This window comes from Alosa sapidissima, chromosome 13 (genome assembly GCF_018492685.1).
Source record: "Alosa sapidissima isolate fAloSap1 chromosome 13, fAloSap1.pri, whole genome shotgun sequence".
Lineage (NCBI taxonomy): Eukaryota > Metazoa > Chordata > Actinopteri > Clupeiformes > Clupeidae > Alosa > Alosa sapidissima.
In genome coordinates, this window is record NC_055969.1 from 6,939,177 (window position 1) to 6,965,194 (window position 26,018).

At 41.9% G+C, this 26,018-nt stretch overlaps 1 protein-coding gene across 2 annotated transcripts in view; it reads right to left on the bottom strand.

Moving 5' to 3' along the window:
• Nucleotides 1-5,321, bottom strand: part of col5a1 (procollagen, type V, alpha 1) — an 87,649-nt gene extending 82,328 nt beyond the window's left edge. For both annotated transcript variants that reach the window (XM_042059111.1, XM_042059110.1), the window contains exon 1: nt 4,921-5,321. In XM_042059111.1, coding sequence (XP_041915045.1) covers nt 4,921-5,020 — 100 coding nt within the window. In that variant the 5' untranslated portion in view covers nt 5,021-5,321. The remainder of the gene's footprint in view (nt 1-4,920) is intronic.
• Nucleotides 5,322-26,018: the final 20,697 nt, after the last annotated feature.

Genomic DNA, 26,018 nt, shown 5'->3' on the forward strand with positions numbered 1-26,018 from the left:
TAGAGTATGTTCATTTCCAAATGTTACCAAAAAGTAGACTTCAACTCCCATATCTCAAGCTTCAGTGCTCCATATGAAGCAAAGTGTTTGCATGTCCATTGATATTGGTGCATTCTCTCATCACACACACACATACATTTTTCTTTCTTACTTTCTTTCTTTTTTCTGTCTCTCTCACATTCTGTTAAGTGTTTTCTGTTGGTCTCTAATCCTGTTTGTCTGTATGTCCATTTTGTCTAGGTCAGTTACTTTTTTCATCTCTCACTCTGCCTCCTTCTCTTTCTACACAGGTATTTAGGGAATGTTATTCTGGGGGAGGTGTTGAATCAGTCGCCTGACAAGCCCCTGCCAGCCTCACCAAGCACTTCCTATTGACCAGTATGTGTGTGTGTGTGTGTGTGTGTGTGTGTGTGTGTGTGAGAGAGAGAGAGAGAGATGTGTGTGTGAGAGAGAGATTGTGTGTGTGAGTGTATGTGTGAGTGTGTGTGTGTGTGTGTGTGTCGGTAAGTGAGGGGGTCCTCAACACTCAAAGACCCCCCGCCCTCGTAATTAATCATAACAAACCAGCAGAAATGTCCAAACTGGACCATGTTTAAAGTTTGGTGAAAAGACCCCATTCATTCTGCTGGCCTCAGCGGAAAGGATACACTTTTCAAAAACCACCCCCTCTACACCCACCCACACTCTCTCTCACACACACACACACACACACACACACACACACACACACACAACCAACCTGGGAGTCATCACCTAAAACATGAAGTTAAAGGGGAACCACATGAACTATAAGTGTATGAAATGAAATGAGAAGCACATACCGAGAGAGATAGAAAGAAGCTGGGCCTTGTGGGCATGGGTGGTCTGCTAAAACTAAAAGACCCCCTGCATCATAATGTAAACCCCAAACCACTTGTCTCATACAAGTGACCGGAGTGACATGGCCCTGCTGGTCTCCTCAAGGCTAAGAACACACACACACACACACACACAAACACACACACACACACACACGGACAAACACACACATACTCACACACACAATGTGACTCCAAGACCTCAGAGACAGACTGTCCAGACGTTCCGTTCCCCACGGGACCTAAACTGTACAACTCAGGGCCATTCATTCCTAAAAGGTCACAAACCCAAACATTTGACCCCATGAACCTTGAACCGATGACCCCTTACTCCTGTAGGTCTCCTGTCATTACAGAACTACATAAAACCTCTGACTCTGGGTCCCCACCCACCCTCTCTCTCTCTCTCTCTTTCACTCTCTCTTTCTTTATCTCGCTTTCTCTCTCAATCTCTATTGCCATTCAATTCCTTTCATCATCAGTTCTCATACACACAACACAATATCACCAGTGATATATAAAAAAAAAACTCTGCCTGCTACTCAACTAACTCTGCCTGCTACTAAACTAAACAAAGTTGTATGAACAAACACTTATAAAATTCATTACAACTGGCTCTTCTCACAATTTCACATAAAAGTAATGTCTTTTTAATGGTGTGAACTGACAGACTGGCTGAGTGTGAGAGCTTTCGGGAGGCTTGGGGAGGCTAAATGCAGAGTGAACGATGACTGCAGACTAGGCACTCTTTAAACCCTGGAGCCAGGCTCGGCCGTGTTCGTCTACCAGTAAAAGAGGCTGGTGCTGGGACCATAAACTGCAAACCACATCAAGAGGACAACAGTAATACAAGGCGCCCTTGGGCTGTCAGTGGCTTACCCAGCATGCATTTCAGCCTGCCTCTCTCTTGTTTTCATTTGACACAAATTGCTGTCTCAATTGTTGCAAAGCTACAAGCCCCATCAACTAATCAGTATGAAAAACAAATGGTGATGCTACACAAAGAGCTTAGCCTTTAAATCTAAGACACACTGGTCTTCAGAAAGAATCTCCCAGTCCAAGGAATCCGGGGACATTTACAACATCATCATCAAAGAGGAAGCAATTACTCTCAATCCCCACTTTGCTCTCTTAACCGAACGGCTCTGAACTCTAGCTGAGTCTGTGTTCTGGGCCCAAATGGTGCTGCTGTGTGTTCTAGACGAGCGCGCTCTCTGATCCTGAGGTGGATTTGCATTCCCTCGCCATGATGCCTCTTTCTCCGGGGACTCGCAACCGAGCGATGATGTCACCCAACTGGGACGGAGGCCTGCTCACTACGGGGGCCACCGCTGTTAGGGGCCCCTGGGATGAGTCATTAGCACACACACACACACACACACGCACGCACGCACTCGCACACACACACACACACACACACACACACACACACACACACACACACACACACACACACACGCACTCGCACACACATTCCAGTCTTTTATGGCTTAATTAGACAGGGCAGCATAATTATGTTAATCACACTTGGTTCTTCTACTTGTTCATCAGGAGCTAACTCTCACTAGGCCTCTGGACTTCACAGTAACTCAAACCAGTCACCTACTAATTATCTATGACTCATCTCTTTTGAATTTTCTCCCAAAAAGCATGTCAAGTTCATTCTGCCAATAGACTCCTTATGGGTAGTTAGTTGACCACCATCAGGCATTGCTCGCACATGTCAGTAGTTTCTAGCAGGTCAGTGTAGTTCTCATAAACTTTCTCAAATTGACCAAGGACAGATGGTGAACTTCCAGTCCACCATATGTGCGTCTCCTGGCAGCTCCTTTTTTTACGATGAGCAGAGGAGCAGGCAGACCTCCAGCATCCCATAACCCCTCTCTCCTCCCACCCCTCTCCCCCCCAACCCCACATCATCATATCTGGGCGGTGATAAAGACACGCCAATCATATGGTGACATGTTGTCAAGCCACACCTCTGGTCTCTGCATCATCACAAAACAGATGAGTGAAGGCCCAACCGAGTGGACGCATTCCAAATGTTTCACTTCAAGACTACGCGCTCATGATGTAATTTTCTAATCACTCTGGGTAAGAAATGCTTAAATACATTCAGAGAAAGTGAGTCACATTCAGTCATACCAGACAGAAAGACAGATTGAGGGAGACAGACAGCCATTATATCTGATCTGGGTTAAGTCTGTAAGACTTTATGGGACACTGAAATTTGCTCTTAAACACATGTTGAAAGCATTGGGTTCCCAAGGTCCACACACTGCAAACATGACTCATATCCCTTGCCAGCACACCTACATGTCTGCACGATTGTTGAACATATCAACTAACTGCCTGAGTGATTGAATCCAGTTCTTTCTCCCCTGCTCAGGGGTATGTTCGCTGCACAGAATGCCTGCTCTGTCTGTTCAATGTGTCTTTCTTTCTGGGGCTTCCTCAGTAGCAAACAGGCCACCTACCGAGACAACCAGTGAACTAATCTCTCTCTTCCTCTTCATCTCTCAACCGCCCCCCCCCAACACACACACACACACCCTTACTCACACATAAAGTATTGAACATACCACAAGGCACAGCATCAATGACATCACATTTTCCAAACAGATCTTCAAGAAGAGGCATATGAACATGAACACAAGTAAACCATTCCATGTTCATATACATACATCCTAGTTCCATCACTGGACAGCTGACAAGTTAATACATTTCTTTACAACTGTATGACCAATCTTTTCCAATATATTTCTGTCTCACAACAATTACATAAAATACCTTCTACATTACACTCTGAGAAGGTCGCGGAACGCTAAAAACGCATTCCAGCCGCACCCTTTGAGCTCTGGCTCTTCACAGGTGGTGGCCTCAAGGCATGTATTTTTTCTTTACAACATCTACAATTTCACTGAGTAGAATTCTTCTTGCCTCCAGCGTTCATCCCTCAGAACATGTTTCATGCACCCTAAAACTATTTTTGGAACCAAAAAAGTTCCTCAATTCATTCTCTTAAATCTTTCGTACAGTGAGGGTGAACCTCATCTGCGCGCATCTCTGATCTTCAGAGATGACACGCGGCGACTCCACCCTGCACGAGCTTCAGCCCCGCCTTCCCCTTAGAGCGCCTCGCCTCTCAGCCCCGCGCGACTGATGTTCTTCATTAAAAAATCAAAAGGCGCTCGAGCTTGCACCTCGAGCCAACCGATGTTTCAGAGGAATTCAGCTAAACACAGACCCAGTTCAAAACTTGTGCCCTTCCCAAACTACAACCTTATAAACTTACGAAGAATCAGTAATGAATAATGCCAGAAACATTTATGCTGGAATATAATACTATTTTATTGCTGGTATTATTTTTCAAAATAACTAACTAGAGATCGACTTTTGGCTTGTAATTCCAACTAAGCTGTATACTGTAGTTAAACGCCACTCAAAGTATGCAACTTGCCCCCAAATTGAAGCATCTTCACAGAATAACCATTAAATATAGGCTACCGACAGCATAGCCAATCCGTTCAGAGTGGGCTGGTTAAATGCTAAGAAGCACTGCATTGGACGAAGGGTCTGTCTGGATAAAAAGCGCACAGCGGTGTTATTAAAGAATGAGAGTTACGGGGACAAGCAGTACAATAGAGGGCGCAGGACCCCCTTGTTCAACACAAGTTAGAGGAAGAGACTCGTCAGAGTGAGTTCCCCCAACTGCAGCGACAACGTTTTTTCTGCCAGAAAGTGCCACCAGGCACCGAATAAACTCTGTCCAGTCTCACTAAGCGTGCAGTATGGGTCACTGTTGTGGCATTCTTCTGTGTAAAGGGCGCAACAGGACAACAGCGGTGCATGCCAACAGACAGCAAGGCCACCCCCCCTCCTTTGCAGGTCACCTCAGCCTAGCTATCGAGAAGGGCCAGGTGGACATTCTATAGAAATGAATGCACTTTTAAACGGTTGCAACAACAACTAGCCTTCAACTGTAGAGGAGTGAATAAGCTACAGCCCACGGGAAAACAACATGTACAGGCAAACAAAATCAGGTCCTTGCGATACCACTTACCTGAACGGGCTTCTGAAGTGACAAAAAATATAATTATCGCTAGAGTGAGTTGCGCGTCCCTTAACCTCCTTTTAACTTTCCATCTTATGTGGGTATCCATGGCCGTCGCGGGACGTCCACAGTAAATGTGGATCGATTATTTCTTTAGAGCGACTGGAAGAAAAAAACTCTGTGACAACTTGTGATCAGGAGAGAATTGGTAGCCCACAGATCCCGGTAAAAGAGAGAGAGAGCGGGGGAAGAAGAACGGGATTTCTCATGCAGCCATAAGTTTTGTGGAAGTCTGGAGTCCTCCAGTTGGTCAAGTGGACGGGGGCAGCCCTCTCTTTAGCGCTCGTCCTCTCCCTTCTCTCTCGCTCTTCTGATCTGCTCAGCGTTGATTCTACGAGCAGAAGAGATGGTCCCCCTTCTCTCGAGCGTCACTGAGAAGTCTTGGAACCAAAGTAGAGGAGAAAAAAATGCCTTGCGCATGTCAATCAAAGCGTAGACAGGGACAAACCAGCAAATCAGAGAGGCCAGCATAAAATTCCTGCTCCGTCATTGGACAGGGACTAGAGAGGGGAAACGTTTAGTGAAAGTCCCCCCTCTCTCCTCAATCCGCTGGAGTTCCTACTTTGCACAGCCCAGTCGCTGGCTCTGGTTTCACTCAAATGCATAATCTTTATAAGAAGAGGAAAAGCGGGAAATACGAATCGGAACACGGACACCCTTGAGTAATCACTTCGGTTCCTCGAAGCCATACATATAAACCTGACATGGAAATGTTTTACATTGGCCCACAGGTCCTAAATCATTTCCAATATAGAGTCATTTCAAGGAGATGTCAAGGATGCAGAGTAGTCTACTCATTTTCTTTTTATTTTAATTCATCAAGTAGGGGAGAGCATTGTGTTTCACAAGAGTGAAACACTCGTCTCTATAAAAAGCCTTTTGCGTGCCGTCACTGCTTTACCAACTGCAGTTTGGGCAGGGAGGTGATGATCTTTTGACATTAGCGCGAAGACCCCAGCGACGGATGGAGCACCGAAAATATCCGTCTAAATGCGTAACACCGTTTAACAGTGGGTTACTGTGACCCCCTCCTCTGCATAACAGGGGTGCTTGTCAACACAACATGACACCCACACAGTTACAAATGGGTATATGTGTGTGTATAAAGTTAGCAATGAACGTTGTGTAAACAACAATCAAAACCTCCTTGTTAAAATCCTATTCCTTTAACATAATAATTCATAATTCCACCACAGACAGATTGGTTTGTGTTATTAGATGTTAAGTAGGGAGGTAATATGGTGTGTTGGGGACATTGTAATGCTTTGGACAGGTGAGCTAGGGCAAAACACCAGCAAGAATGTGAGGAATGCTCTGACTGGCTGTTGTGTTCTCTCTCTCTGTGTGTGTGTGCTGGTCATTTAATGGACACTGGCAGATGGCGTCAACACTACAAAACAACATCAGGTGGGAAAGAAGTGGTCGGCTAAACTTGTGGGAATGAGGGAACATCTGAGTGTGTGTGTGTGTGCGAGAGAGCGAGCGCGCGCACGCGAGAGAGAAAGTGGATGGGGAAGTGGGGTCAGGGTTCGGTGATGTGGTGGTGTTGGTGGTATGTGTCTTCCTCCTTTGCAGGTCACCTCAGCCTAGCTATCGAGAAGGGCCAGGTGGACATTCTATAGAAATGAATGCACTTTTAAACGGACTTCTGGGTCTCGGTTGCAACAACAACTAGCCTTCAACTGTAGAAGAGTGAATAGGCTGAACTGGTGGTATGTGTGAGGGGTGGATAATGTGTGGATATGTGGATAAGTGTGTGCAGTGTAATGAATGTCCTTATGTAACCCCCTGATTGAGGGTCTGTTGACTGATGACTTCATGTTCCTCTACACTCCTGTCTTGCAACTGTGTCACATTCTGTGTCTATTAAAGGGCAATTCCATGGAAAATTAAATTTTTTGTAACATCCATAACACCAATAAAATGTGATGGTATGGTATGATGTGAATGATTACATGAAATTTGAGCTAAAGAATGTAAATAATTTGGCTAAATTTTGGCTAAAGAATGTAAATAAGAAAAAATGCACAAAAAATGAATGTTATCATTCACATCAAACAAATGCCAAGGCATTTCACTGGTTTTCCAGTGAAATGCCCTAAAGTTACTTTTCCTGAGCATTGAACAGATTTGATCTTAATCTTCCTCTATGAAATCAACGGTCTAATTTGTAGTGACCAATTAAAAGCTGAAGAAAAGCAGAATTTACTAAAGTTCTGAGTAACTGCAAGTTCTCCTTGCAATCCATGTTTAACTCTACTGGATGTTGGAGAACTAAAATAACTACCAGGGTATTGCAGGTTTTCACAGTCTTGTCAAGTGTGTAAAAATACATGAATTTCCCCAACCTTAGAAAAAGCCATCCATGTCAGCAGAAAGATAGCTTGTCTCAAGTTTAATATTTATATTTAAGAAGAACCAGATTGTGTATTTTGGCTACTGCAAGTATGCACTTAATCAAACAGAGGCTTGACAGACGGCTCAGAACAGAGATTTCATTGGTCAAGACAGACAAACAGACAGGTGATCTAACACTTACAAGTGCAGAGGGCAAAAGGCCAACTAGGCTGGTAGTCAGAAAGACTGGGTGTACAGTTGACAACAAGACAGATGGAGATTTTTATGCATGTGGTCATGTATACTCAGAGTAAACAACTTTAAAGCCAATGTCTTCATCCTTCCCTTCATAAAACCCATACAAATGTGCACTATAATACTGATTTATTAGATTTAAACACAGGGGCCATTGTATCATCCAATCCTAGCGTGAACCATAGGAAAAGTATGTCAGAAAACTGTACTGAGTTGCAGTAAAATGTCAAATTTGCATTTCCAAATATGCTTATCTTTTTGAAATGGTGAAAAAGTATGGCACCATTTTCCAAGAAAGAAGAATCAGGCTGCTGTCCAGCCAACAACAATGATCACACTTAGACACAGGGAGTCAATCAGCTGGCTAGGTCTGGTGCGTGCTTTGGCAAAGAAATGGACACTTATCATGGCTTTGTTGGAGAAGCAAAACAAAAGGGTTCAGCAGAAGACATTTTTGGATATCTGCAGAGGACTGTCAAAGTGAATTTGCCATTTGAATATATTTTCCCAAGCTGGCTCAACCTTGCAGTTCCTTAACTGAAGACAGACTCTGGGATAAACTACTGCAGCGCACTGCTCCTAATCATCCCTGACCCGTAAAGATTTGCATCTGTGAAGATTTCTATAAAGTCATCAGCGACACTCATCATGCTGTATCCTTTCGTTGCGGACCTCATTAAAACAAACCAAGCACGAGAGAGCCTCTCGCCTCAGACTCATAAAGCCATCGCGCACAGGAAAGAGGAGGCTTACCGTTCCTCCCAAGGAGGAGAGGCATGGAGATGATGATGAAAGACAATCAACAGGGGAGAAGATGGGAAGAGAAAAGGGTGAAAGAGAGAGAGAAGTTTGGCTTTTGAAGGGAGAAGGGCCAAGGAGGAAGAGAGCAGAAAGTTTGGCTTGTGCAGGAATGGGAAGAGGGGAGCCGAGAGAGGGAAAAGAGATGAGAGGAGATCCCCCTCTGATTCTTCATCCAGCCCAAAAATGTGGGAGGGGTGTTTGAAGCCGAGATGTCCAGCAATCGGAGCCTTTCAGAACCAGTCCTCCAGCAGTTGGGTTTGTCTGGCGGGTGAGAGGAGATGTGTAGGCCAGAGGCCTGCTGGTTTGCAGGCTTTTGTCGCCCATCTCACTCACATTCTTGTGTGTGTATGCTTGTGTGTGTTGCGGTTGTTATCCCAACAGTATCTACTACCACAAAAAGAAATCTTAAAAGCAATGAATCAAAGTTCAATCAGAAAGGGCAGATGAACCAATCATGTTCTTTACAATCAATGCCACCTTGTTTAAGAAGCAGTGCTGTGAATTTGTTTACTGCCTCCATTAGGTGACCCACCTGTCTGTATCTGGTATTTTATAGGACATTTTATATGATATATTGTGACTGTGTAAGATTATTTGATTACAATGGCTACTTATATGAACATTCCTCAACACATGGATATGGAATATCAAAACAAGTTACATTCATTGAAAAATAACAATTCTGTGAGTCTCTGGCTATGGGCTGCTGGTAATTGTTTTCAACTTCCGCTTTTGTGCAGATCAGTTATGCCCTTCAGTTTGATTCTCAGACAGAGGAGATGTAATAAGACACCTTCAGTGTTCCCCTTCCTCTCTGGAAGTGCCCCTCAGTGAACTCACTGTCCTTTACAAAAACCTTACAGCTTTTCTCTACTGACTCAACACCATTCTGCCCAATTAGCTATACCGAGTAGAGTACTGTTGAGCAGTACAGTACTATTAACAATGTTATGTACAATGTATCCGAAACCCATACTTGAGTAGAAGTACAGATATCTGACTAGAAAATTATTTAAGTAGAAGTAAAAGTAATCTATAAGCATACCATTCGTCTGTGAGCTCCCATGTACATGAGTGTAGCGCTGTAGCTGCCTGGCTACGTTAGCTGCTGGCTGTATAGCAACTCTAGCCAGGTACAATTGATTGTTTTCGGGAGGGGTTTCCGTGCCAACAGTACTTGGTGACCTCGAGAAACAAAGATCTATGTGAAAACGGATTTCTCCTTTAAAGGTTGTATCAGCGATTTCAGGCCCAAAAAAGGCCCAAACATAAATGATCACATTCATCCGCTAGTTGTCTGCCCCATAAGCAGGCCGTCAAAAAATTGCGTCTCTGTAGGCAGAGGCTCTAGGCTCCGAGATCTGTACACAAAAACAATTGCTATCAACAAGGGTTGGCAACCCACTCAAAGGCAAAATAAAGTGTTTCAACCAATAACCGACGAGATGCGCATTTAGGAGAGTTTTAATTGCACGGGAGGGAGGGGGAGGGAGTAGTGAGGTAGCTCTCTGTTTTGCTTGAACAGAGTGACGTACCCCCGCTATCGCTGATACAACCTTTATCTATTTTTTACAGTACTTAAGTATGACAAGTAGCCCATTATAAAACATACTTTAGGGGACACCAGGCAAGCCTGATGCTCTGTCCAGAGAACAACGGGTGGGGGGGGGCACCTCACCTCACTTTTATTAGTTATTTTATCCAAAATTGCCATATAATAAAGAGCATCCTTCGAGCCTTTTGGATAAGTGAAACAATATCATGGGGGAAAATAGTGCCAGAACATAGCGGTCATAGTGTTTAATAGACTATAGACCCTTTCAACAATAAAAGCAAAAACAATGCTTGAACGTTCTATTTGGGCCCCAATCTACTTCCTCTGCATTAAGATAACATATGGAATGTTAAAAAGGAAGTCTTGTGGGGCCAACTATGATGCTGATAATGGAACTCTCTTGAAAGGGTCCATAGCACACAGTGTTAGAATAATAGAACAGTGTAATAGAATAGTTGCATTGGCTACAATACAAGTAAGCAGACTCACCACTAGCAGGCCTAGGCTACAGCTGAGTGCAAAATCTCATCACTGTGTCTTTCCATTCATTTTAAAATGTTCTTATAAGATCCTGCTCAAAAGCAAATTGCACATAGGGCCTTCTGATAATATTGCGACATTGAACGTTGGCTATGTGATCGCTCGAAATGTTATTTAAAGTACAGAACTAATTCTAACACATTTATGAAGTGGCTATAGGCAGAGACACCAAATGTGATGGAAAGTTTAAAAGCGAACAGGACATTCGGCATGGCTTTTAGTATTTTGTGCTGCTCTGACAGTCCACTTTTATTGACTGTTAGTCTACTGTTTTTAAGTTTGGAGATGTATTGTTTTGCAGCGGCATGCAATGCCGACTCCACAACTGTTGCACTTCCTAGCCAGTTGGTGTAATAGATTGCCCATTATGAATCAGTGACAATAACTCAAAGACAAACAATCTAAATAGATGACTTTTAAAGTCATTTAAACTACTGTAGGTAGCATTTTCACCTTTTAAGTTATTTAACACCATCACTACCACACTTATGGTGAGTTTCATCAAAGTTGAATAATTTTGTATACACCTGAAACTGGTGTGTGCACAACCTCTATCAATGTAAATACAAAAAAAAGTAAAAATAAAATCAGGTTGTCACATTAATACCATCCAATCAGTTGAGCCAATTAGAAGCCAATTATTATGACATTATCAATCATTTCTTATTTAAAATGTGCAAAATTGGAAATATCCTTGTTTGAAGTATCTTGTCAAGTTACCATAGCACTGAAATATTTCACAGGTCAGAGAACATATAGACAAATTTAAAGTCTAGAAAAAAAACTGTAAAACAGAAAAAAGAAAGGAAAATAGCAAACTCAAGTGTTGCAATATAAACTTGTGAACTCAAGTCCTTGTGCTGTCCTTGTGTGAGCAAAGGAGTGTGTGTAACCTTAGCTAGTCGTGTCTCGTCATTTGATGCCTTTAAGCACAACTAACTCAAACAGTGTTGCATTCAGACTATTTTGTATATATATAAAATATTGTTTATATTTTATAGGGCCTGTTAATCATTCCAGCAAAGGAAAATAAACACTCTACTGGAGCAGAGAGGCTTTACCATGCAAGGGTGCCACAAACAGACAGAGACAGACATTTCGTGCTTTACAGTATATATATATATACAGTTAGATAGATGTCATCACAGTGTTTCACAGAAAATATGTTACAGTATTTTGAAAATACAAAATTACACAACACTGAAGTATTTTGATACAAAATACAAAGGCATTTTCATCATCTCAATAAAATACAGATTGCAAAATAGTATTTTGTATTTGAAATACGTATTTTAAATACATGTATTAGAAATACTGCCCATCCTTGGGTACGATACACTGAAGTTGCAAGCGGGATATTCTTCCTATACAGGCAGTAGGGACGGGCGAGAGAGTCTTCATTCGCCCTGTAATGAGTCATTTAACCATTACGAAGATGGGTAATTAACACAAAAACGTTGCCTGGTGTCCCTTTACTGACAGTAGATGTACAAAGTACTAGTAAAAGCTTTCGAGGCTAGGTGGGGTGACAACCCCCTCCATTCACTATGCTTTTAATGATAAAGAAAGCAGTCAGAACTTTGGATGGGCTATTAAGTTCATGCAGCACCTTAAAAGCGCTCTAAGCGATATTGGTTAACATCACTTCTGTTGACGTTCAAACAAAACAGAGAGCTAGCTCACTACTCCCTCCCCCTCCAGCCAGTGCAATTGAAACTCCCCTAAATGCGCATCTCGTCAGTGATTGGATGGAACAGTTTGTTATGTTTTTATGATCCAAGTTGGACCATATTGTTTTTGGAGCCTGGGCTGTCCGCAATTTTTACAGTGCATTCAGGGCACAGGCAGCTAGCGGATGGTGAGGTGATGTTTGCTGTATGTGACAATTTGTTTTTAGCTTAGAAACCGCATAACCGCATAACATTGCTTAGAGCACCTTGATGCGTACGCTTCATACACGATGTCTTTGAAGCCTGAACAAAGGTATGGCTGCCATTCAGTTTTCACTGCTGCTTCCTTTTATGTAAGGGATAATGTATAGAACGCCGGTCATTATTGGGAAAATAAGTCCCGACATGGCGAACCGGACCGACGCGCAGCGGAGGGGTCTTGTTCCGCCCTGAAGGGACTTATTTTCCCAACAATGACCGGCGTTCTATACATTAATCCCGCTTATTACACGGCTACTTGCCAAAACGAAATAATAAACTCCCCACAATATGAATTTAGCCTACATAGCCTAGCCTATTTGTTACCGTTCATCGTGGCATTTGCTGAAATAGTTTGCAACAACACGCTGAACTTGAATCAAACATTCTTTAGAACACAGCTGATCAACCGTCTGCTTTCACTTTTGAATGAAGTTCCAATCCTTGCGTATGGATATGAAATACCTGAATTAGAAGCACAAACTCCGTTGCCATTGACAGCGGTCATTATTTTTTTCAGAGGTCATTTCCCAAGAAATAATGACCGCTAGAACTTTGGGAAATCCCATTCAAGTCAATGGAGCGTTCTACTTGCCTTGTGAAGAGCCGTGTAATAAAGGCTAATAATGAAGTTTATCCAACATGTTTAGAAAGACAGCTATCACACTCCATAAACACGCTTTGAAAGCCTAAGCAAAAGTGCTATTGATGAAAACCAAGCAGGTTGAATTTTAATTTAGTTCAGCTCCTTACAATAGCTGATGTAGGCCTTGGTGTGCTATGCCTTACACACCGCCGCTGACTTGAGCTGCAAAAGAAGCTCTGGCCGCCGTGTCAAGGACGCTTGTCAAAAAGTACGGGGAAGCTTTTGACGCTTTGGGTGCTCTGACGTGGCAGCATTCTACATTGTTTGTCGTTTGCCGCTGAACTGCGTCATAGCTCATTAGCATAAAGTTGACCAATTTTCTGCTTGACGCTCAAGTCGCTCAAGACGCCCAAAACGCAACGCTGACAGATTTGCCGATTCTTGCAGCTGAGAGAAGCCAGCTTCCATTGAAAATTAATGACTTCCTGTATCTTTTGCAGCTCAAGTTGGCGGTGGTGTGTACGTACGGTTAGCTATATTTACTAGGCTTAACTTTGTCACCATTCATTGCTGTGTCCCATGGTGACATCAGGTCAGAAAATCTTGAGGTTGCAAATATCTAACATGCTGAATGCTGTGGCTTTTGCTTTCATTTTTCATTATTGTAGCCTACTTTCTACTTAATGCTGCTAATGAAAATGTAGTGGAGTAAAAGTAAAAATAGGAAGAAAAATAAAAACTCAAGTAAAGTACAGATACTCCCCATTCATACTTAAGTACTATACTTAAGTATTTCTATTTAGTTATTTTACATCTCTGTTGGCTACAGTACATATTTGGTCATATCCAACTGTAATGACAAAGACAGTCAAAAACAGTAAGACAAATGTACTTTCTTTTGATGTGGGAATAGTGAACCTTCACTGAAAATGTCCATCCCCATCTCAATACTAAACCTTTCCATATTATGAAATGTTCCCTTTTTTCCACACTGGGGATATCTGATAACCCTGAGCCAGAGTGCGAGTCTGACCCCTTGGGTCCATAGGAGAGGTTCCAGGGGCCAGGACGGCGAGTTCTGGACAACTATGTGTGCCTGATGATCATGATGATCCGGGGGCGGAATGATGAGGCAGCAGTGTGGTCTGGACCTAATGACAGATTCTCAAACGACGGGAACTAGAAACCCAAACAGAAAACACAGGAGCTGAGGGCAATGGAACAATTTTGAGCGCAGAGAGAGAATGAGAGAGAGAGAGAGATGGGAGAGAGAGCAGGGGCATATGAGAGAGAGGGTTTTATAGCCTCAATGAGACCTGTCTTTTCTTAATGCAGAGGGAAATGAAATGATCATGAGTAAGGGAAGGCAATGAAGCTGTAGAGGAGTCTTGAGTTTCATGTTTGTGTTTGTGATGTGTGGACTTGAACTAATGTGAGACAGAACACTGTGAGACAGTCCTTTGTTTCCTTTTCAACAATGTTCCTTTCAGACATTTGAAACTCTTCAGTAAATTAATAAGTCGCATGTTGAGGAAAAAAAGACAAAAAAGAAAAAGTCGAAACGAAAGTAATGAAAAAGAGACATCCTAATCTGGGCGGGATTGAGTGACCTGGTTCTTCCTCCTTTTGCTGGCGTTTTGGAAGCCTTCCAGTGAGGGCAGCAACATGGATATCTAAACGGGTCTCCCGCATTCCTGGGGGGATTCCGGAAGGGTCGCCGGAGTGACAGCTTGTGAAAACTGCCTCCCCGGTGGGACCCTTCTCCGCGAGGGCCCTCCCCGTCCCCAGAAAACAAACAGCCCATATGTGACCTCTGACCTATTGGGGGGTAAAAGTCTTGTATTTCTCCTCCATAAACAGGCCTTTCTCACCTATAGGAGCTCAGTGTTTTTTTGTTCAGGAACCTCAAACATACACACCAATACACAAATGAACATTCACACATACACATCCCCAAGGGCATATAGGGCATATACAGGAAGTGGTTATGAAGAGGAAATCAGAATTAAGGCTTTTGCTATTCTGTTTTGTAACCCTGTCAGGTCTTGGTCTACTGTGGGACTATGGCTGAAGCACAAGCAGCTCTGCCCACAAGCACACCTGCAGACCCAGGGAGGGTGCTGGACATTCCCAACACTGCGGCTTTCTGTTGCTTCGCGGGGTCTATTGTGTCCGGGGATGTTTGTGTGGGTGTATGATTGTGAGTGTGAGTGTATGTGCGCGTGGGTGTGTATGTAATTCTCTGGTGAAAACAGTGAGATGGTGGTCTACAGTGGACTCTGAGCAGTGTCTCTTTGCTGTCAGGATGATATTTGCAGGGCAACAGAATGCCCAAACTAAAAGGCCTCTATAGTAAAAATAGTAAAAAAACCGGCCCCTGTCCCATAACCAACCTCAACTTTGTCCAAGTCATGTTTAATTGAAAGGACTTTAACATTGTTCACAATCGTTCCTTTGTGTCTTTAACTCAAAATACCTAAATATAAACAAATTAAATGTTATGTTGTTTTATTAGCCAGACCTCCATCCCATGGTGTAAACAGAGAAATACTTAGAAGGTAAAATGGCAGGTTGATGGTTGAAAGGAGAAACTGGCACAGAAAAATAAATGGTGTACTGGCAAGGAGGTTGGGCCAGCCCAGTGGATTATGATGTGAATGGACCAGAGCTGGAAAAACCTACAACAGTCACAGAAACCGTTTGTCATTTTTAGTGTCATCAGCAATGTTATTTAAAACTGTGAAGATTCATGTACTGGACTTGAATAGGTAGTTGGAAAGAGCCTGACTGCACTTTGGGCCGTCACAAGAACCTCTTCCAGAGATCCAAAAGAGACAGTGTGTTCTCAGCTAAAGCAAACCAGACAGGACTGAGCAGGCGAAGCAAACATTACTTATCCTGTTTCAGAGCACAACCATGAGCAAGTTAAGAAAATGGATTAGTTCAAGAAGTCATACCAAGTGCCTGAACCAAAATGTGTGAAAGGGGAATTATTTTATGGCAATCAAGTGGCAAAAGGGAATCAACAGTATAGCAGCGTACGATTATTTTAAGATACACAAAAAATAGGTGACAAAGACAGAGCAAGAGAGAGAGAGAAAGAGAGGGGAGAATTAAAGAGGGTGCGGAAAGAAGGACATTTGGAGGGTTGTGAGAATGCTGTTGTTCCTTCCCAAAGCCATCTTGGCTGATGAGGTGACACGTGCAGCCAACATGCCAACACACTCTCCACTGTGCAAAACCCAAGTGAGCAGCAAGGAAAGGGCTAGATTAAAATCCCAGCTTTCTGGCTATAGTCCAGTCACTTACTCTCTCCCTCTGTCTCTGTCTCTGTCTCTCTCTCACACACACACACACACACACACACACAATCATCATCTCTCTCTCTCTCTCTCTCTCTCTCCTAGATAGTGTTTTGCTGTTCTGAATGACAAAGACAAACATGCTCGTTCTTGCAAAGACACACACACACACAAACGGACTGCTCCAGCATCCCCTGGCAAAGGACACTCCTGTGGTTGGACGCACCAAACAAGCGGAATCAGACCCAAGTTCAAGGCCCCATGCAGGCCTTGTCCCGAGCCAGCCTGTCCAGCCCAGGCAAACAGCCTGTTCACTGCAAACAACAGCTACAGTCTGTCCATGGCCGTCCATCCCTCATACCCCAAAATGTTGCCAAGTCATTTTATAAATGCTTTGTTTAAATGCTGTTGGAAATAGTAGTTGATTATAAAGTCTGTTGCAATTTTCTGTATGGACTGGTAACTTGTTAAGCCAACATGTTCTAACGTTGCATAAATATTAACTGGAAACACATAGTGGAGAGTTGATTTGGTTTATACCAGACAAAGTATAGGCCTAACTAGGCTATTTGATCATGTAGTCTATGTTTGGATCATAGGCATGATGATTCATTCATGGCTTTATAAAATATTAACATCCCATGTTGCTTTTAGAGTAGGCTATTCTACCATTGGCTCAAATAGTGTGAAATAAATCTAAAATAAATAAATAAAAGTAGAATTGCACATAGCAAGAAGCTGGTCTGAGGGGCAGATCTGGCGTTGTGCTATCTCACAGTTTTGTCCATTTTTATCAAAAAATATTTTGAAAACAATCAATGGTATTATCTTAATATTCTGGCAAGTTTAAAACATGATGGTCGAAAGTGGGCCAGTGGTGGCGATCTGATATCTGGAAATCTGATCTCACTATGGGTTTGTGTTCACAATTTGGTCCCCCTCACTTTCAAAATTTATTTATACATATCTCCTGCGCCCCTGCTTAAACATACTATTTGTGTAACTATTAAAGCTACTATTTTTGCCATGACTTTGAAGCCTATTTTCTACTAATAGTAATGAGTTCTGCTGAATAAAAGCCATGTGTGTTGCAGTCATCATTGTCCCTTGTCCAAATGAGAATAGACAGGGCCAGGTGTTAAAGATGGCAAAACACTTTTTTGGCATGTTAACACTCCAGATTTTCCATGGTTGTACGCCATAGTTTCCACAAAACACAGCCAAGCCAACTAATGTAGTTCAAAGCTGCCAAACATAAGTCAAACGCTGGTGCAAGAAAGAGCGAGAGAGAGAAACGACTTGCTAGTCCCTGCTCCCATACCTGTTACATCATGCAGAAAGCTTCTGTGGTGCTTCTGATCACAAAGAGACAGAAACTGTGTGTGTGTGTGTGTGTGAGAGAGAGAGAATGTGTACATGCGTGTTTGTGTGAGAGTGTAGGTGAAAGAGAACACAAAACTGTCTGTCTGTGTGTTTGTGTGTGTGTGTCTGTGTGTGTCTTTGTGTTTGTGTCCTGGTTTTATTAAGATAGGAGTGATGAGCAAAGACTGATTGGCACGGGGAGATTTCACCTCATCCAAAATCTCCTCAGTGGAAGCCCTCGCCTATCCCTCAGGTGTAATCAATCATGGTGCATTAGCCTAATGTGAGGTGAGAGAGAGATATGTGTTTGGCATGGACAGCCACACAGCTATGCACCAGCAGGAAGAGCAGCAGCAGCCCATGCAGAGGCAGTTAAAGTGCAGCCGGCTTCACAGCCTTAAGCCACCGACCTGGATGAACACAACCATGGATAGAGAGAGAGAGAGAGAGACAGACAGAGAGAGAGAGAGAGAGAGACATGCCATATCATGGCTAATCTTTCAATGGCTGCTCAGACTAATCCAAATAAGGTTGGGTGTTGGGATGTGGGTGCTCTACCACAAATCACTTAGTGACCTGAGCATGGCAGCCAAGAGATGTAAATTAGACTGATCCAACCACAGGTAATTCATCTTCAGCAACACCAGAGAATTGATTATTCATTCATTAACTATTCAACAGGTATGTCAATTTTTGTGTGTGTGTGTGTGTATAAGGATAAGGCGAAAATAATACCATTGCTTTAAAAGGATGTATTGCACTTGGTTTTGTTCTTTTTTATTTATTTTGAGCAACAGTCATGTGTGAGTAGGGCAGCACAATTATCCCAATCACAATCACAATGTAAACCAATGCAATTACCTAATCGCAAATGTTACAAATAATGATGCACAGCCAATCTTGTCGCATTACTGATTTTTATGTTCATGTCATCTTCCTTGACTGTGCCACTTCTGATTGGTGAGCATGACTAGTGTGTGAGAAGCACAGCACTTCGGACAGGTAACCTTTCAGTAAATCAGGAGTGTTGTACTTCTCATGGACTATTCATGCTCACCAGTCAGAAGTGGCACAACTTAAAAGAGACATTTGGAATACTGAACTGAATCAATTTATTGACATTCAAAAAAATCATATTGCGAATTGCAAACGCAATATCTGTCAGAAAAATTGCAATGAGATATTTTCCCCAAATGGTGCAGCCCTATGTGTAAGCAGTGATGGAAATATTCAAAGTCTTTACTTAAGCAAAAGTACCAAAACAGCATGGAATCTGGAAACAGTAGGCCTATACATTTTAAATAAAATTCCTGCATGAAAAAAAATCTAACTGTAGAAAAAAAAAATACATAACTTTTAGCAGCATAATGCAGATAATATATTAAAGTAAAAGTACTGGTTTAGTTCCTGTGATAACTATGTTATGACATCATTAGCTGGATGTGGTGCTGGAAGCCAGTTTGAACTACTTGATATACAGTTCTGACACCAATAAATGAGGGGTTGTGAGATGATTAATTTGAGTGCAACAAAATACAAACCAGATATTAATAATAATAAAAAAACATTGATCAATCTAACCTTCAAAACCATATGATATTCTGCGTCATTTGAACTCATCTGAAACTAGCTGCTTTGTTCTTTGTCCTGAAGATTGACACTGGGAATTAATCCTTAAGAGTTTGGCTCATGTTAATTCAAGCTCACAGCTTGCCTGGAGACACACTAATGGAGAGATGTTTGACAGAGGTGCTGTAAGGACATTTCTCTGGCGATCTTGTCAGCATTTCATTCGGCAGTCATTGCCTCTTTATTCATGCAACAGCTTGTCATAGGCACAAAAAAAGAAAAAGACTCTCCAAATGTCCTACAGACAAGATGAGAAAAGAACAAATTCTTGATGGTAAAATGGATCGCTGAAGCACAAGTTAACCATTCATTTCCACTGTTATAGAATGGGGCTTGTTTAAAAAGTATTCTCAGTCCCTGTCAGCCAATGGATCCTGTCTTGCCCTGTGATATAACTCATGCCCAACTGACTGACTGAATATTATGATAATACCACAGTGGATACAAATGAGAAAATGTATGCAAAGTAGGCTAAACCACAACCACAAGAAGGTTAAAGAACTATTAAAGGGATACTTCACCGATTAGCATTGAGCTTTGTATCAGTAGAAACCTGGTAGTATTTTCGAATGACCGTGCTTCCCTCTCTCATGTCCCCCTGAGACGAGAGATATCTGTATTTTTTGTCTAGAAAAAAACCTCAGATAACGCAAAAAAAAACGTCATTTTGCCTCATTGGAGGGTTTTTTTGGCCAGAGGCTGGAGACTACGGGGTGTATTTTGCACTCTGGCGCATGGCGTAAAACTTGTTTTCCTCCTTGCGCCAAGTTTAATTCGGTATTTTGCACGTTTATTTTTTAAACAATGCGCCCAGGGGTGTGGTAATTAACAACCTAGGGAGTGGCCTGGCGCATTGTCTAAAAATCGCTATTGTACACCTGGTCAGAAGTCTATGGCGAGTTGTTTATACAGTATGTTATTTTAAGAGCGCATTGTCAACAGTCATATTGGCGGGTGCACAACGCACCATCCTTCTATCATCCATGAACACACACTAGCGCATGTCCATGCAAAACATTACAAATTGCACGATTACAATGGGTAACATAATTAGAATAAAGATATTATGAAAAACTGTACATCTCATGATGAGTAGTTATTTACCATCATTTGCAATTAGGGGAAAGGCGAGAGACACGTATGGAGCACAGCTGAAGATGTACTGTCACGAGATATAAGCAACTCCTCTGCAGGATAAATGTTTTGTTCAGTCATTTGAGCAATATTTGGGTAAGTGTTGCTTTTTTCAGCCTATGTTTTCGATAGTAACCCATTGTCAGTCAATAGTGAAACTGCATATAACTGTCTTGTCGTTGACTGACACCTTGGTGAAGTTAGTTTCACTTTGCCAATGAGTTCAAATAATAGACGAGTGCAAATGTGTGAAGGCTATGCTAGGTTTTAGTAAAGCATGGTTTAGTGGAATGACTTTTCCATACGGTCTCGCAAGCAGCATCGCGCTTTGCACCGTTAAAGGGAATGACAGATGTCATTCTCATTGGTTTAAATGATGTTACGCCTCAAACACACCCATATGACTGATTAAAATAACCTAGAAACACCTTGTTGCGCCATGCGTTTGATAACGAAACCCCTTCCAATGTGGACTGGACATCCTACTAAATTTGAATACATTTTTGACAAGTGACGATGCACTTTAGAATGTCATGATGGGGCTCTACATCACTAGTTCCTCATGTTTTCAACCCGCCCATGTGACCAGTCTATAGGTGTGACCTCACTCCCAGAATTTAGCACCTGCTGCCCCCTCCCTACATAGAGAGCTGTCTCACTAGACATGACTTTGGATTAAATGCATCTTTTAAAAATGAGCGTAGCACAGAATCTTTGGTTAACGCTACGGTATTAGCAAAAGCCGGACGTTTAACTAAATGAACTTACGTAATCTAGTAGGCTAACAGTATAAACTAGAAAATGTAATTTCGAGGAAATTACCAGTGCATGAAAATATAAACATACTGTATATTAACATAAAATGCCAAACAAACATTTATTGGGAAACAGTTGGCAGGAGTCATAGTTGATAACAACTGACAGTTGAAATGGCTGAACAGTTAAATAGTTGAGTAGTTTAAATAGTTAAATTATTTAATAGTGAATTATTGTAGTGAGGACTTGTATTTTGAAACAGTTGTGGGCAGAGGAAATAGTAGTCTTAAGAGAGCCAGATTGTATGCTTAAAGCCTGAGACAGAGTATATAGTTTAAAAGTTGAATGTAGATAGTGTAATGGATGTTGATAGACAGAAAGTTGAATGGATGTTGATAGGCAGATTGTTTAATGAATGTTGATGTATAGTTTAATGGGTGGATGAGGGAATGGTTTGAAGAGGATGAATGGATAGAAAGTTGGATGGAATGTGCCTTATATCCTTGTAGAATGGAGAGACACAGAGAGAGTTGGCCTAGTTAAGCAGAAAGCAGTTGATACAGGTGCAATCAGTTTAACTGGCCCTTTGATGGGTCCTAGTAGTGAGCAGCTGGAAGTTGATACAGGTGCAAATAAAGTTAATTAGTCCATTGTGATGTCATAGTGCTAATACAAAGTCTATGGGGAAAAATAAGCTTGTTTTTTATTAATATCTCAAAAAGTATAAAGTTTAGAAAAGTGAAAAATACATTCCCCACGTGTCCTTTTCAAGACCTATGTTACAAAGTTTGAACGAAGTTTCTATGTTAAACGGTTAAAGCTGAATTAGACGCAGAAATTTGGTAGGAAGAATAAGAAGAAGAAGAAGAAGAAGACTTTGGATAACAGAACAGTGCATCTTCATGCACTGTAATTAGTTTTATGGTGGCAGATATATCAGACCAGACGCTATTAATGATTACAACAATGGTATATCAGATAGTAAATTGTTTATTTCTCATCTCAAATCTACAAATCTAAGCAAAATAATGTCACACAAATTACATTTAACCAGATTCAGCAGCCATTACCGATGTCATCCGCCATCTTTGTTTACTTTTCACAGCTGTTTCAGACATTGCCGAAAAGGATTATGGGTAGGGTTTTTTCGGTTTCAAACCGGTCTTGCTGCTATGTTTTGACCAAGGTGTTCGTGAGATATACCACCGGGAGTAATTGGTGTGCAGATGGACAAAGCGCTGTGTGCACAATGGAAATATTATTAAATGTCATGTAGCCTATTTCCAACGTTTATCACAACACCTAGCCGCTAATATCATTGGAAGGTCAGGTTCTGCTCTTCCACATGATATCCGTATAATTTATGTGTGATAAGTACTCCGTGAGCAATTCAACAGAGAATAATGGGTGTGAATTTGGACACATTTTGCCTCCGTCGGCCACATAGCCTTGGTGGCGTCCCTGTCTGTAAGTCGCTTTTTAATGTTGCCATCGGTTAACTCCATTCAGCCGCGCTTGTAGTTATAATCCACTATCTTTAAATCTCCTGGCTTCTTCTTATTATTATAACCTTTTCTTTTTACCTTTTCAAAAATGAATGCGTCTCTAACCACTTAACGGACAAACATGTTGAAATAACCGTTGTGTAGGTCTGGATTTGGGCATGAGAGTTATCATGTCAGATCTTTGAAAAGTTTGTACTTTTTAAGAAATAAGGGATTAAAAATGTAAAAAAACCCGTATTTTTCTCTCTATGACATCACAAAGGGGGCTCATTTAGAAGGGTCGTAAAGTAATCAGGTGCGGGTCCACCTGCAATGTCAGTTTCTAACCATACAATCTGGCGCTCCCTGGACTACACATCCTGTAATTAATCGCTTTTGACCACACTGCTTCCAAGCATATCTCAATTCTCTTCAAGAATGTTTACATTCTTGGTGTCTGCTTCGTCCAACAAACTACGACGAGATGGACGTTTTCCTACTATACCCAATTTAAGTTTCAATTAATTTGTGTTTTTTGTTCGAATGGAGTGTGTGAAATCTGTTTTTAACTACTCAGCTAGTTAATCAAGTAAGCAAGCAAGCTGACGTTACCTGTCATCGATTAGCAACATAATCTACATCTAGAGAGGACGTTAAGTTTAATTCTAGCTAGTTTGATAATATTGGTATTACGACGAGTAAGTTCATAACTTGATTAAGCGATAACAGAGGATTTAGTAGGTAAGTTATATTACGTTAGCTAGACCTCAGGAACGTTTCCAGGTTTGTGGTTGTGTGCAGTGGCGGTAGTAGTGTTAGCAGCTAAGTAATAATTAGCTTCACCCTCAAATTGTTAGCCGCCTTTACTAGCGATAGCTGGCCTGACGAAGGAAAATGGCCTTCTATGGCAAACAGTCACTGGCTGAAACTTAGCCTTCGTTTTGAACTACGCTTGTATGAGTTGTAGGTTGTGGCGTAAAATGACTTGATTATAGGCTTAGCTGTTAGCTTGTTGTTCAGTTGAACATGTTTATCTAACGACTGTCTCTTTTTTTTCTTCTATTTCTGTCCAGGTGCCGCTTCACTCTGCTACTGGATGGTGGAGGATCAGGCTGACTGCAACCGGATGGTCAATGGATGCTATACTAAATGGATGGCAGAGAAGCACAGCACACGTGAATTTCTAAATTTATAAGAGTGAATAAATGCACTTGTTTTTCAAACTGATAACAAGTTGTGCAAGTTATGCAAGCTTGTGCAGCCTAAACCAGACATACCTAGGCCTAGCCAAACTAGATGTACCGCAGAGCGGTACAAAATATGACCGCCGCCCAGTCCAGCACATTTTTTCCACAAAAAGAAATCACGCTGAAAGGCCTATATGAACTGTCTCACTAAATTGCATTATCCACACTCAATTCTCACTGGTATCTGCTAGACAACAAGTACCAAAACATGATTAGTTCATAGATTTCACATGTAAAATTAATTTTATACAACCTCACCTCCATCTTGCCTGTTCATAAATCTGTTATGTTTATGTTATGTGTGTGTGTGTGTGTGTGTGTGTGTGTGCGTGCTTGTGTGTGTGCCTGCGTATGTGCCTGTGCATGCAAGCGTACATATGTCTACTGTGTGAGTATGTGTCATACGTATGATTACTGTGAATGTATGTGTGTGTGTGTGTGTATCTGTTTGTGCACATGTGTGCACATGAAATAGGTTAACATGACCCCTGGAGGCAAACATATGGAAAAAAATGGTCATCCTAGGCCCTACAGTTCTCAAGATATTCACAGAGAACTGTATCTGCCCTACCCTCCTTTCGGGGGGTCTTTCAGTGTCCCGGGAATCCTTGTTGGTGTACGTCACTAAATGTACACTTAAATTATTTTATTGTAAGGCCCCACATGAACGAAAGTACACAAAACTTGGCATGCATTCGGAGGGTGCCATAATGATCCTACACTTTTAATTTCGTGCAGTTTTGACCTTGTCAGCCAGAGATATTGTGATGAAAACACCTCATTTTTTGCTTTTTAATTTTTAACTAGGTGGTGCTATACATGTAATAAGTGGTAATGGGATGGGTTGACATGCCCCCTTAAGACCAACATACATAAAAAAGGTGGACCTCCTAGGCCCTACTGTTCTCGAGATATTCACAGAAAACTACAGGCCAGTTGGTGTATAGTAACATAAATTCATTTATTGTGTGGCCCCCCATGAACGGAATTCCACAAAAACTTGGCGTGCATACAGAGGGTGTCATAATGATCCTACACTTCCAATTTCGTGCAGTTTTGACTATGTTAGGTCACAGATACCTTCAATTACAACACCTCATTTTTACTTTTTTGTGTTTAACTAGGTGAATGAGATATTCACAGAAAACTGTGTCTGCCCTACCCTCCTTTCGGGGGGTCCAGTCCAGCGGGGGGGCAACAGATCAAAACGAAAAACGATGGTTCCATGCTATCCATGTGGGGTTACATGCCCGCCCAAGTTTTGTGTACCCCGGTCTTTCAGTGTCCCGGGAATCATTGATGGAAATTTGGGCATGCGAAAGAAAAAAAAAATCTGACTAAACCTATATGACCGCCGCTTCGCTGCGTGGCGGTCATAATTATAAAGCAGCAGGGCTTGAAAACGAAATTATTTTTCAAACGTTCCGTTCCGAACGGTTCAGGTAGGCCTATGTTTAACGTTTTCGTTCTTGCATGCGTTCCGCCACAAACATATCGGTCCTGAACCGGTTCGGAACGCAAAATATCGTTCGTTCTTAAAGTTCCGGCAGTGTTTGGCGGGCCTATCAAGTCTATTTTTGTGGACTTTACCTTAGATGAGACATAGGGGAGAGCCGGGACGATTGAAACACGGGACGAATGAAACAATCCAGTTTTCTCCGAGTGTGATGATGATAGACAGACGTCCTTCGGTCAAAACATAGAGCATGTTAACCTCCTTCTATCAGCCAAATATCTTCCTGCTATGTAATTTTATGGAGTGATAAACGAGTTTTGATGCGCAAAAGTAAACTTCATTAGTGGTTACATTTTTTCGATTATCAATGAGTGTTTTTCATTTAAAGGTTTGACGTAATGCTTATTCAGTAGACCATTTAGCGTTCTCCACAATCCCAGACTTTCATATCGCATGCTTGTTTACATGGAAAGCAAATCAAGCTGTAGTGACATATGTCTGTCCCGACCAGGCTGTAACTCCATGTATTTTAATTAAATGCACAAATAGGTGTGTTTAAACAATTATTTATGGAGGTAAGACATAGAAAAACAGTTTTAGGAAGATGAAAATACATTTGGGCCCACCAGATAGGGGGTTGAGTTTCCCCATGTTATCCTATGGAGACTGACGGCC